The sequence below is a fragment of the Zeus faber genome (genome assembly GCF_960531495.2).
Source record: "Zeus faber genome assembly, chromosome: 1".
Taxonomy (NCBI): domain Eukaryota; kingdom Metazoa; phylum Chordata; class Actinopteri; order Zeiformes; family Zeidae; genus Zeus; species Zeus faber.
This window is the reverse complement of record NC_137193.1, coordinates 55,255,192-55,269,687: the sequence shown is the minus strand read 5'-3', so window position 1 is coordinate 55,269,687 and position 14,496 is coordinate 55,255,192. Positions and strand designations below refer to the sequence as shown.

General features: G+C 44.1%; 1 protein-coding gene across 3 annotated transcripts; it reads left to right on the top strand.

The window, feature by feature from the left end:
* The first annotated feature begins 1,704 nt into the window (after positions 1-1,704).
* On the top strand, positions 1,705-13,987 carry scly (selenocysteine lyase). Of its 3 annotated transcripts, none has more exons than XM_080002843.1 (13): positions 1,705-1,781; positions 2,198-2,253; positions 2,996-3,105; positions 3,299-3,399; positions 3,568-3,742; positions 3,829-3,956; positions 4,707-4,862; positions 4,951-5,057; positions 5,157-5,193; positions 5,419-5,502; positions 11,354-11,456; positions 11,604-11,679; positions 11,787-13,987. In XM_080002843.1, the coding sequence occupies exons 2-13, from the start codon at positions 2,201-2,203 to the stop codon at positions 11,938-11,940; spliced, it is 1,284 nt and encodes a 427-aa protein (XP_079858969.1). In that variant the 5' UTR covers positions 1,705-1,781; positions 2,198-2,200; the 3' UTR covers positions 11,941-13,987. The 3 variants fall into 3 exon arrangements, with proteins under 3 accessions (XP_079858969.1, XP_079858970.1, XP_079858971.1); XM_080002844.1 differs by having other exon boundaries at positions 11,749-11,943; XM_080002845.1 differs by having other exon boundaries at positions 11,604-11,691; positions 11,787-11,906.
* Positions 13,988-14,496: the final 509 nt, after the last annotated feature.

The following is a 14,496-nucleotide window of genomic DNA, read 5'->3' as shown; positions in this document are numbered from 1 at the left end:
ACAGCTTGACTGTGTTGTCTCATATCTAAAGATGGGATTCATATGGTACCCAACCCTGGCCCTAACCTTAACCCATTTCAGCAAGAGCATCACACTGTGTTTTAATGCTGTATTTCCCTCTGATCAAAAGTTTTCAGTGATTCACGCCCTCCATGTTGTTGAAGTTGAAGTTGTGGCTAAACTAAAAGCTTAATGTGCTTTCATATTTTTTCTTCCTTTTGTTAAAGAATAAAGACACACAAACAGTTGTAGTTCCTAGTGCGTCACTGGAATGACCGGGTACTGTATATCACCCTGCTCTACACTGCTGTTGGATTGGTAGAACACGAGTACCTGTAACACCGGACTGGTTGAACAGTTTTATTCAACCTTGTGATGGGCTGTTTGTGGGGTTTCCCCCTCGACAGGACACATCTCTAATCTATGTAATTTGGTGAAACACAACATTTTCACACTGAATGTATGAATCAGTATTTCAAGATATTACAGTATGTATTTTCTTGCTTTCCTGTTGATAGGTGTGTGTGTGTGCGTGTAATATATTTGTCTTTATTCATCCAATAACACATCACGAGAGAGTCACTCATTTTGGTCCAATTCCAGACTGCACCATGTGGAGATTGAGGATGTAGATGTCATTTATTTTCTTTTATTTATTTTTTTGGCCCCGTTTTCTCTGATCTATGATCTATGATCTGATAGCCTTCGTGTTTCAATCCATCACTTTTTAGAAATTGACTACCATTTCATTTTTTGTGCTTCCACATCTAACCAGATTTATTTAAATGTATTTTTAGAGCATTTTGTTTCGAGCCCACTGAACTGCAGCGGTAGGTTTCTGTTCTTCTTTCTCTATATTACTTTGCATTGTACATAAACCTGATTGCTGTGAACAATGTATTATAAAGCTGTAACTATTTATACAATGATAAATGGGGAGTAGTTGAGTCAATGTCTTAATTTGAGTGTTAGAGTTAAGCGTCAAATATTTGTGTACACTAAACACATTGTCATATATGAAATAAAAATGAAAATTATGCAACACAAGTTGATCTGCTTCTCTGCATGAAACATCTTAATAAATTATACTTTTTAATCTGAATCTATGAATCTTAATTAGTATATATATATATATATATATATATTTTAACTTATTACTTCAAACTGCGTAAACAACCATTAACAGCGAAACATTTTTCTTCATTGCTATAACCTCTTTACCTTTTTTACCCCCATTAAAAGCTTTGGCTCAGTTTAGATGGTGGCTTGAATGGTGCTTACGCGCTGCATTGTTTTTTTTACTTCGCCATAATAATAACAATAATAATAATAAGAATAATAAGAATAATAACTCACAGTGGTCAGTAACTCAGACCAACATATATGGTCGTTCGTCAACACCAAGTCCGCGAGTCCGGACTCCGCGTACTTGGTGTTGACGAACGACCAGAGGCTCGACTGTGTGGTTGCCATGTTTGCTATATACCACCGCATTTCAACGGACGATTAAAGTTGTTCGACTGCTCCCTACACTGTAGTATCAGCATGACAAATATATATATATTCAAAGCCCTTTTACTGTGAGGGAGATCCCAGGTCAGTTCAAGCAATGGTTTTTTGCGCTCCATTGTTAAAGTCAATATTTTAAGCTCAGACTGCTCGTTCACGCGCCGCGATCTGGCAGCCCGTTTCACGGCGCTCCTCCATCCGATTATTCATTGACTGCCGCCGCTCCGCCGAGTCAACCTTTTCTTAGCGCCCCGATTGCACCATTTTACAAGGTCAGAGTCATAAACCATAAATAAATAAATAAAGGCGAATAAATTGCATTAAAACGGAGATGAAGGTTATGCATTCAAGGGGTTGGGTTAGCCACACTCTCTCGCATTAGCTAGCATTAGCCAGGTGTGTTTTCAGGAAGACAGACGGATTGTCCTCCGCCTCCAAAATGTCTATCTCTCGTTTCATACGATCACTTGACATGAAACGATACTTGGTGCTCTAAAATATATAAACATCTCTAGCCCTCTCGTCTGTCTCTCTACCTGCTTAACAGCTGTCAGCCATACAAGTGTATGTCTTTTTCAAATGTGCTTGGTCATAGCTATTATAACTTGTCATTCCTTTGTACAGTTATTATTTAGCTGTTCTATATTACACCTGTGTTTTCAGCCAAATAAAATGTACTTTTCCTCAGGTTATGGCTGATGATGCCAACGCCACCTCTGACCATGCAGAGATAGATGTTGACAGGTAAAGGGGTCTGATTCAATTAATAAAGAGCTCTGGACAGTATCGAGTAACAAGCAACGTTTGTACATAGTGATGGTTAGTTAGACAACATTCTGAAGAGGGAGTCCGGTTGTATAAATACCTTCATGTTATTATTAAAATGCTACTTTTACTGTCGTCACTCGCATACTACTATCTCAACAAGATAGATAAATACAAACAAAATAGTTAGTAGATAGATAAGAGATACAATAGATAGATAGATAGATAGCTGCTTTATTCATCCCCGGAAGGAAATTGCAGTGTCAGCAACGGCTTTCGTCAAAAGATAGTCGATAATAATAAAGGATGGAATTAAAATATGAAAATGAAAATGTGTACTACTTCCTTTTGACTTCTGTTTAAATGTTAAAACTATTTTATTTCATTTTTATATCATTTATCCATTTCATTTGACCTGCATCGTTCTGTCAACTTCTGCCGCTATAACACCTGAATTAGAGTCTTATCTCATATTATTCAAGATCAAGGGGTCAAGGGAAAGAAACTTCAGTGTGTCTAAAGGAGATTTTGTTATTATTATTATTTCAGCCATAATATGAAATAATAATCTGAAAATTGGGGGGGGGGTTGTCTTTGTAGATCATCTGGGGACTTCATGGGACTACTTTTCCATGTGGTATTTTATATAATTTGTATCTCCATAGTAATATGTGTGTATGTATGTATGTATGTCTCTTTGCTGTTCATCTTTGTAATGGAGGATCTACATGGACTACAATGCCACTACGCCTCTGGAGCCGGAAGTCATTCAGGCCATTTCTGACGCCCTGCGAGAAGCGTGGGGGAACCCTAGCAGTAGCTATGTAGCAGGTGAAGAAGAATCCCTTAAAATACTGTTGACATAACGTAAAATAAATAAAGGAAAGGAAGTTGCATACCATAAAACATTTATATTACCAGTTATATTACCATTTACCATTCCATGTTATGGCATGATGTAAAAAGTTTTTTTGTTGAAATCCTATTACTTCTTGATATATTTCTCTGTTCATTCTATTTCTAGGTGTCAAGGCCAAGAAAATCATTAATCAGTCCAGAGAAAATGTGGCAAGAATGGTTGGAGGAAAAGCGGAGGACATCATTTTCACCTCGGGTGGAACTGAGGTAAGCATTGGAATCGATGTATTGCTTTGCGCTTATTTTTGGAAACCTGTGACTGTGATGAAAGACAATGAGGAGAAGAGGAATCTGTTATTCAGAGAGGAAGTTGTGCCATAAATAACAGCGGCCTCAGCGTTGAGTTGTACGTAACAGGCGTGCCGTTTTTTTCAGTCAAATAACTTGGTGTTCCACACCGCCTTGGAGCACTTCAAGAGCTGCTCCAGGCCCACGAAGCAGAAAAACCACCAAAATGGAGACGCTGGCCTTCCTCACATCATCATCTCCAACGTGGAGCACGATTCCATCAAACTGACGGCTGAAAACCTGCTAAAGGAGGGCAAAGCAGGTGAGAGAAGTCTTTAATTCTGTGGTATTTGTTTGTTTTTATCCGTTTTTAACTTGATTCCAACCTACTTTTTTATTTTTTCACAGATGTGACGTGTGTGTCCGTTTCCACGGTGACAGCCCGTGTGGAGGTAGAGGATGTTATTGCCGCTGTGCAACCTACCACGTGTCTCATCTCCATCATGCTGGCCAACAACGAGACGGGAGTTCTTATGGTAAAATTCTTCTCCCCGCTCTTGTCTTATCTTGTCTTATCTTTTATACTTTATACTATACTACATACTTTACCTCTGGACGGGAGCCTAAATGTTTAAAGTAAGGATCAACAGGTAGTGGTAGCTGTATCAGGTCCAATACTGCACTCATGTACAAGTACTTCAAAAAATGCAATATGGCGTGGTTACTTTGGGTTCCTAAGTGACAATTTCAGATTGTTTTTGTTTGAATAAAGCAGTTGATGAATTAATTACTTAAAGTCATGAACACACAGGGCTTTTCCAAAATCAGTGACCTCACTTTAATTGTAACAAAATTTCAGTATTTGTTTTGGTACTCAGTACTGCCATGTTCTCAAGAGTACTCAGTGCTTGAACTTGGTCCAAATAAAATGGTGTCTGTGCATCCCTAGTGCAAAGTACTGTATCCTACACTTAGAAATTGTTCACAAATGGAAACATGCTGTAAATGTTCTTAATGTATTGTGTCTACAGGTTAAAGAGTAAATTGTAAAATAACCCATTTGTCCTTTTAGTTAAAATACTCCAAATAGGAAAGCAAATCTTATCAGCTGGATATTGGAAGGAGGAAATACTGCAGATGATTTTTAAGTTCTCATTGAATCCAACTGTTATCTCAGTCGTAAAAGTGTCACTCACTCACTAAAACCATTTGTATTATCACTTATCTGAGTGATTCTGAAGTGATTCCAGGTTGAATTTAAATTTGAACCAGGTTTCTCTTTTTAGCCAATCCGAGAGATCAGCCAGAGAATCAAATGTCTCAACAAGCAACGTCAAGGTCCCAGAATTCTCCTCCACACCGATGCAGCTCAAGCTTTGGGGAAAATACGCGTTGATGTCTGTGATTTGGACGTGGATTACCTCACCATAGTGGGACACAAGGTGAGGATTTGGTCCAAAACGACATGATATGCCACAGTAGCATCTAGCTTTAGCGTTTAGGTATCTCAAGTTTTGATTTTGCTTGTAGTTCTACGCTCCGCGCATCGGAGCGTTGTACGTCAACTGTCCCGGAACTAGAACCCCATTGCACCCGATGCTGTTTGGAGGAGGACAAGAGAGGAACTTCAGACCGGGGTAGTGTTCCGCTCTGTCTCACTATCCACAGTTAGAAATGGCGAGAGTGAAAAACAGGTTTGAACATCATAATCTCAATTCTCTCTTTAATTTGTGTAGCACAGAGAACACAGCGATGATCGCCGGTTTGGGAAAGGCAAGTTTCCTACCCCTACTTTTTGTTGATTGGATTTTTTATATAGAAATGTATTCATATTATATATTGTTATCTTTATCAAATTACATTGATCTGCTATGTGTTCAGATTTAGATTTAACACTAGATGAAAACAATAACAAAATACATTTAATATATGCTCTGTAAAGTGTAATTTGCATAAAAATGTGGTCTTGGCTCATCAGCTGTTTTTCATGTGTGTCAGGCTGCAGAGTTGGTCACCTCCAATTTGTCAGATTATGAGAGTCATATGAGGAACACCAGACTTTACTTGGAACAACGACTGAAAGTAAGTTATAACTCAGAATCAAAATTATTAATAATTAAATCACTGATCTCCCGGTTGTTCTCCTCCGTAATGGGACAATTTTGTCAACTACCCCCTTTAGGGCAGTGGTGACAATTCATATATGTGTATATACCCTGATACTGTATTTAGCTCCTCCCACCTTGCGAGCAACCGACTGTTGCACCACACCCCAATGATACCTACAGAACATGACTTCCCACTTACCAGATGACCTTCCTACCAGTATGCCCCCATCTGCTTTCCCCTGAATCACAATCTACTCCTTCTACTATAATTATAGAACCTGCGCATACACTTTACTGACACATTGACTCTTATGTCATATTTTAGTGTGGAAACAATTTCCTATGGTCTCCGCTGTAAATATCACATTTTTAATGGCCGGAATTATTCTACTTAATCAGCTCCCCACACGAATATTACTGTATTACAGTATTATTGAATAATGCTGTTTTGTTTTGTACACACCCTGCCCTTCTGCCGTTCCCTGCCCATTTGGTAGGATCATTTTTGGTAGGTTTTTGTAACATATGTTTAAGGAGGGAAAAGGATAAGTTGGTAGAATCTAGGAACGTACTAATTAGGGCTGTGGCTGCCCCCGACTAAAGATTTTCCAGGTCGACTAGTAGTCGTAATTTTAAGCCATTATTTAACTAATTGTTGAACGTTTATGATATCAATTTAATTATTTAAATATTTGTTTTTTGGGCATCAGAAAATGGTTTCAAAAGGTAAAAAGGACTGGGATAAGCTATCACCTTTAAAATATAACCCTCATGAATGAAACCAAGTCATTTTGAGGCATAAATAACCTTTCAGCGACAAGGTAGGAGTTGCAATTAATTTTTAGCAAGTGCAAAACTGCCTTTTATATGTTGTATTGGCCCTTTAAAGGTATTCAGACTGTTCAAAGGGACTAGGTGAGCTATAACCTTGTTGTGGATTGGCTTTGATTTAGGCTTGAGAATCGGACCGAATGGAGTTTCTGAAGCGTTTGGCTGGCCGGAGAACAAAGTTCAGACCAGGCCATGATATCATCAGAGTTCCAATAGTTTATTATCAGCACACAGTTTATATGGTGTATTCAGAATGGAAAGGAAATGGGCATGGTTTAATGTACAGTACACATGGTTTAGCAGTCTATGGAAAAAGAGAAGTACTTGAGACAGTTTGTCAATTGACCTATTGACCAGGAAGTAGTTTCAAAATGACTGTCTAGATAACTTGGCATGGATCCATTGTGGTTGCAAAATCATAAAACCACACTAGACCAATTTATTCACATGGATGTGTTGCTGCTGTAGTTGTGAGGAGGGAAGCACCTCAAATTGTTTCTCTACCCAGTTATTGTCCTTGGTGGGAGTCATGTAATCTGTGGCATTTTGACAACAGTCCTATCAGTGTCATCAAGGTAAAGGACTCTGTGCTTTTTGTTTGTCTGTTTCGGGTTTTGAGTAAAATACTGAATTAGAATTTGCAGGTGTGGTTATAATGAACAAACAATGACATAAAACTCTGACTTGGAAAAAAATGGTATTTTGTGCCGTTCGAAAGAATCGGATCATTCATGAACGACCCATCACTTCTGTAAAAAAGCATGGAGTATCCATGCTGCCGATGCGCACCTGCGCACGGATACTCCATCGGCCGGTGCTTTGCTTGGGGCGATGTGGGAGTGACCCGGAATCCGGCGAGGAGCGTGGGGGTTCTCGGCTGTGCTCCCTACAGTGCGATCCCCACACTAACAACATTCCACGGTACCCCATGCAGGGAAAAAAAGTCAATAACTTCTGATTTTGATTTTGGATAAATAGGATATGAAATGATAGAATGATCCACAGATATTCCTGTCTATTTATGCACCCCACCGCAGCCGACCAGACGCCCCACCCAGCTGCGAGCTCTGAGCGGCCACCCCCCCTGCCGATGCCAGCAGGCCACCACATATATGGGCCCTCCACCACCCCCAGCACTCGGGGCATCCGCCACAGAGAAGCTGCGCAGCGGGAGCAAAAGCCGACAGTCGGCCCCCGCACCCCAACCCACACACACAACTGCAAATGGCCCCCCAGGGGCCCCGGAAGGCACCCAGCGGCGCTCTCTGCAGCCTCACCAGGTCGCAGCACACCAGAAACCAACAGGTAGGCAGGCTGGGCAGCAGCCACGCGGACCACTCCCCGGAACCAATCGTGCTACAGCCCGCCCACCCCCTGTACCCAGAGGCACCCAACCCACCGAGACCAGCCATGGGTGCAGAGCAGCCTGCCATGCACCCCGACCATGCTGGGCCGCACCTTGCCCCCATCAGGCCCCTGACACCACAGAACAGAGGGCGGCAGACGGCCCCCCACACCACAGTCTGGCCCCCCAACGATGAGCTCCCCGCGCACCGAGAGAGCCAGAGAACAGGTACCAGGCAGCCCGGTGTGAAGACAAGAGTCCTCCCCCCACCGACGGAGACCACATGGGGAGCACACACAGCCAGGCTCAGGTCCCCGCCGGGTCACAGGACCAGACGGAAGGTCTAACCAGCCCCGGCACGATGTGCCACCCCACCGGATCAGAATGCCACCGTCCGCCTCTGCCCAGCATCTTCCTTGCCATTGTCCAGTCCCTGGAGAACACGATAGTTGACCTGACCGAGCCAGGATTACATTCCAAAGGGATACGATGAACTGTTGCGTCCTCTACTTGACAGACATGGCTGAACCCGCTAATGCCGGACCACTCCAACGTCCAGCCGAGGCCTGCTCTGTGCTCTGTGCCGACAGGTCGGAGGAGTCGGGGAAATCCAAGGGTGGAGGTGTCTGCCTCATGATAAATAACAGCTGGTGTAACTCCAACAACATCAAGACTCCTGCTCCCCGAACCTGGAACAGCTGACCGTCTCTTGCTGTCCATTCTACCTTCCCCGGGAATTAAGCACAGTCATCATCACAGCGGTTTATTTTCGACCGCAAGCGGACAGAGCACTATCGGACCTATATGATGTGTTGTGCGGACTTCAAAACAAACATCCCGACATGGCTGTGGTGGTGACTGGGGACTTTAACACTGTGAACCTTAAAAAAAGTTCTGCCTTATTTCCACCAACACATCATGTATGCCACCAGGGAAGAAAGAATTTGGACCACTGCAACATACCGTGCAAGAACGGATACAAGACCGTCTCGCTCCCTGCTTTCAGGAAATCGGAAAACGCCGCCATTTCATTATTACTTGTTTACAGGCCCTGCATCGTACGTGGAAAGGTAGTGATGAGGGGCATTTAGTGGTGGTCGGACCAATCAGAAGCTGCACTTCAGGAGACTCTGAGTGACGTTGATTGGGACATGTTCCAATCAAGGTCCAGTGACGTCAGCCAGTTTACGGAAGTAGCTATGAGTTTCTCTATTATTTGGATTATTTGATTGCCAACAGTTGCCTTGAACAAGATCACTCATACAGTATATTGTTTTATAGTGTCAGATGGGCTTGTGATTATCTATGGTTTTTGAACAGTCTAAACCTGGTTCAAGTACTATGTTCAAGTCCTCTCCTAGTGTATAAATTGAGAAAGAGAATTTTAAGAGTTTTGAAAATATATTGTGAAAGAAATTTGGGTTGTCCTCATTGGGGCCATAAATATTAGCTATGGTTAATTTCATGTTTCCTAAAATTCTGTTAATCATTATGTATCGCCCTTCTGTGTCTGGTATTGTGGTTTTATTCTGATATGGGATACTTTAATTGATCAGTATACCTGTAGAAACACCTCTTATTTTGAGTTATATGATGTAGAAAACATCTGATTAACCAATTTAGCTTTGAGTTTGAGGTGCTCAAATGCAGTGAGGTGAGTTTCTTGCAGTAGACAGAAGCTGGGGTTCATGCTGGTGAGGTGACTTAGGATTTACTACGTTTGGCTGGTGAGCCCAAACCTCTCACATTCCAACTAACAAACATGTGTGTCATTGAGGTTAGTTAGGGGGTGATGGATGTGGAATTGTAGTTTTCCCATGCAGCAGCACAGTGCATCCAAGGCAATAGCTATACAGGTACTCCTCACTTAACAACCGAGTTCCGTTGCTACGACCAGGTCGTTAAGCGAATCGGTCGATAAGCGAGGACCCGCCCCCTTACCGTTATGTCAGTCTTAGAGATTGCAAATGCTAGTGTAGTGAATACTGACAGACTGCAGAAACGAGACTGAGACTTTGAACGGTGATGCGCGATGAGATGCTCGATGTTGAGATGCCACGCACGCAGCGCGTGCCCCGCGGTATTGTATGTAGCGTACAATACCGTCTGGTTGAAGAGCTGGTTGTAAGTCCAAACGGTCGTTAAACAGGTACGTCGTTAAGTGAGGGATACCTGTACTACGGTGACCATGTTTTCCCATAGAGAGGTCAGTGTTTTTCTCCTTTACATTCCTTTTTATTGTCCTAGTATGACAGGAAGTTTGTAGGGATACATATCTGCTAATGCTTGGAGATGCCAACACCTTCAGTCACCTTCTTGTGACTGAGCCTTAACGACAACATCCTCGGGTTGGCAGGTCAGCATTGGTGGCCAAATCACTCTCCATCTTCACCTGGCTTCCAGCTCAACTCCTCCCGCCTATTCCAGAGCCAGCAAGAGGCTCTTTCTGCTGGCTCCCCAACCTGCGAGCTGCAGTTTTCCTCTGCCTTCCTGCTATTTCCAGGGCTGTGAGCATCTTCCACACAGACTGTGCAGGGAAACCCCTGCAGCCAACCTCTACTGGAAATAGCCAGGCCTGCCACCTTTTATCCCTGCAATCTTGGAGCAGGTCCTGGTATTTGGTAATCTTCCTCTCCCAGGCCGCTTCACAACTCTCTTCCCACGGGACCGTCAATTCAATCAGGATGATCTTTTTTGCCTCTTCTGACCATATGACCATGTCTGGTCTCAGGGCTGTTTGGACGACCTGGGGAAAGTGTAGCTCTTTCCCCACATCTGCCCTCATCTCCTATGATGGAGCTGCTTGCAGGAGGCTCGCCCTGGTCTTCATGGGGGTGGTTTCTCTCCCGCTCTGATGAACTGGATGGAGGGGGCCGGTTTCCCATGGGTCTGACGTTTTTTCCGTCTCTCCTGCTCCAAGATGTCAGCCACTGCTCTGAGGACCTTGTCATGGCGCCCTCTGTAACTCCCCTGGCAAAGTGCAGTCTTGCACCCCGCCTGTATGTGCACATTGTGCCTCTCTCTCCACATAACTTGCGCAGGGGGTCCTCCCTCAACCCCCACCTGTGCAGGTTTGTCCGTGTTGGGAGAGTGTCATATACTGATCGGAGCAGGAAAGAAATACGGAAAGGCTCCAGTCTGCACAGTTCAGGCCACAAGATCTTTCTGTGTGGAGTTTGCATGTTCTCCCCGTTCTCACATGGGCTTTCCTCCATATAACATCAGTAAGGACCCCCACCAAAGACATGCACAACATCAACGTCTGACCAACGATGGACATCTGTGACAAGGTTCCAGCGTGCGTTGTTGAATGCTGCCCACTGCTCCTGGCTGCCGCCCCCCCCTCGGAGGAAGGAGAAGCCAGGATGGGTTAATTGCAGAGGACTGTGTGTGTGTGTGTGTGTGTGTGTGTGTGTGTGTGTGTGTGTGTGCGTGTGCGTGTGTTTGCGCGTGCATGTGTTGTAGTGGCGTGCTGTGTGACGATTAAAGATTCTTCTTCATTGTTCCATACAATACCAAACTGTTTTATCTTGTTAACAGACCAATATCTATCTACTGTATTTTGTAGATTTGGTTTAAACTGTATTTCAAATCTGAGACATAAAAATGATGAATTATATTCTGAGTTTCAGTTTCTTTGTATTTTCAGGCCGTCTTTGGGGAGGAGAAGATCCACTTCAACAGCCATTTCCCCGGCTCAGACTCACTTCCTAACACATGCAATGTGTCCATTTTGGGGCCAAAATTACAAGGTGACATCATTGTGTCTTTCTGTGATGACCTGAACAATGGCCTCCAACTGCTGCACCTGTCCAGGTCATGACCTGCACTGTGAGCACTGGGGCTATTTGTAAACCCCAAAGGCTCTGAATGATTAATTGCTGTCTCTACCTCTTTAGGCCACAAAGTATTGTCCAACTGTGGGAGGCTGTTGGCCAGCGTCGGCGCAGCGTGTCACTCAGACAGCGGTGACAGGTAACAGAGGGGGTGGGTCACTTTCACCTCCAGCACCTTTTCCAAGATCCAAACTTTACAGGTAACCAGGCGACAAACCATCTGGGTTGTCTGTTGTGACCCTTTAGGCCCTCCCACATCCTCCTGAGCTGCGGAGTTGCCTGTGAGGTGGCGGCCAACGCCCTGCGGCTGAGTGTGGGACGCGAGACGTCATGCGCTGATGTGGACGCAGTGGTGGAGGACCTGAAGAAGACCATGAAACTGATGGAAGAGACGGACTGACAACCAAATTGTTAAGATGCAATTCTCAGGAATCTATGAAGCGAATCAAACAGATTAGCCACAACATTGAAACCACTGACAGGTGAGGTGAATAACATTGATCATCTCGTTCCAATGGCGCTTGTCAAGGGGTGGAATATATTAGGCAGCAAGTGAACAGTCAGTTCTTGAAGTTGGTTAATGGGCAAGCGTAAGGGTCTGAGCAACTTTGATAAGGGCCAAATAGTGATGGCTAGACGACTGGATGAGAGCATCTCCAAAACGGCAGGTCTTGTGGGGTGTTCCAGGTATGCAGTGGTTAGTACCTACCAAAAGTGGTCCAAGAAAGGACAGCCGGTGAACTGGTGACAGGGTCATAGGCAACCATTGGCGCATTGATGCATGTGAAGAGCAAAGGCTACACCTTTTCGTCCAATCCCACAGAAGAGCTACTGTAGCACAAATTGCTACAGTAGCAATGATAGAAAGGTGTCAGAACACACTTGCATCGTAGCTTGCTGCGTATGTAGTCAAGTCAAGTCACACTTTATTTATGGAGCGCACTTCATACCAGGCCAACACAAAGAGCTTTACAAAGAAATACAAAAAAGAAAGAGAAAGTAGTTGTCAGCCAGTCATTACAAGAGAATGCCCCTGAAACAACAGCCACAACAAAAACAACAACGAAGAGGTCACTCAGGTTAGAGATGGTTCATTCGAGATATAAGGTTACGCTAAGTTGAGGTATAAGGTAAGCGAGACTTAAGTTTAGGTATAAGGTTAGCAGCAGCAACGACAACACCAGTTAATGTATAAGGTTAGCGCCACCAACAACAGCACCAGCAGCAACAGCAACGACAACACCAGCAGTGTCAATACCAGAAGCAACGAAAACAGCAACAGTGCACAAGCGAAGCCGTCACTGGAACCGGAAGTGGTAGCTCTCACCGGAACCAGAAATCTTATCTGTATTGAGTCAACAGTGTGTACCATCTCATCTCAACGAAGTAACGCACAGCAAAGACATCATCGGAACCGGAAGTGGTAGCCCTCACCGGAAACGGAAATTTAAACTCTGTGCGCCGTCTCATCTTAATCCAGTTATGGTCCTATAATTAGCGTCCTTAAATTACGGGTCAGGTTTTTCATTCCGACCTCTGGAGGGAGATCCTTTTGACTATCTCTCCGAAGACACACCCTTCTTATAATCCTCCCACGGTAATATCACAACAGAAGCTACAACAACAGCAACAGAAATAGCTGCAGTAGCAGCAGCAGCCACAAAACAACAACAGCAGCAGCAACATCAACTCCACCAGCGGCAGCAGCAACAAAAAACAGCAAAAAGAAAAGTTTTTGAAAAGGTATGTAGCTGCGTAGCCGCAGACTACAGTTCTGAGACATAAGACACCACAGCTTACATGCTGACCCCTGTCACCACTGGCATGTGAGCGCCAGCACTTGACCATGGAGCAGTGGAAGAAGGTGGCCTGGTTTGATGAATAACCTTTGATTCTACATCATGTGGATGGTTAGCATCCAATCCGATGGAGCATCTGTGGGATGTGCTAGAACAACAAGCCAGATCCATGGGGGGGCCCACCTCGCAATTTACAGGACTTAAAGGATCTGCTGCTAATGTCTTGGTGCCAGATACCACAGGACACCTTCAGAGCTCTTGTGGAGTACATGCCTCAACGGGTCAGAGCTGTTTTGGCGGCGGTGGGGGGGATACACAATATTAGTGGTTAGTGGTGGTTTTAATGTTGTGACTGATCGGTATATATTCCATGTAATAAGCATTTCAAAAACTTTTTTTTTTTTTTTAAATAGGCCAATACAAACTGTGAAACAGGAAGACAATTGTATTTATGAACACGCATTCCCAGGTAGAATATCTCTAGCTGTTTGTAGAGGTTTTTGCCATTGTTGGGGAATGGAAAATCATGAAACAGCTGGGTATGGAAAGCTATCCTTCTGCCAAACGTCTCAGATGAATAGCTAATATACTCTGAAAATTGCAGCTAGGAAAACATACATGCGGGATTTTTACAATAAAGTATTAATTTATTACAACTGGTTTGGTGGTTTGTTGTTAGACATGGATGACCCTATTGATAATGTAATGCCACATTGTAATCATGACTGTAGTAAAGTTAATCTCACAGCTGTGTCCATACCCTCTGCGCTGAGGTCATGTATACATTTTTAAAATAGTTGTAAAAAATAACACTCATGGTAATCCGCCATGCGACTGGCGGCGACTTCTCCCATTACTTAAGTTTCCGTGCAGCCTCAGCTCCCCCGTCTCCAGTGAAGCTCGTCGGCGTGTGCCAGCATGTGTTCACCGCCACACAAAACGGAGTGGGAGGCTGTGCGGGCCGCCACCCGTCTTTCATTACCTTTCTATCAGCCAGACCCCCCTCCTCCTCTCCCTCCCTCGGCCACGCTGTACAGCTGGCCGCCGCTCTGGTGTCGCTTTCCTGGCCCGGGAAGAGACGCAGCGACTAGCTCGCTTTTGTGTGCATGTGTGCGGCTTTGACCCGCCTGTGTTTAAACATCAGAGAGATGGTCGTT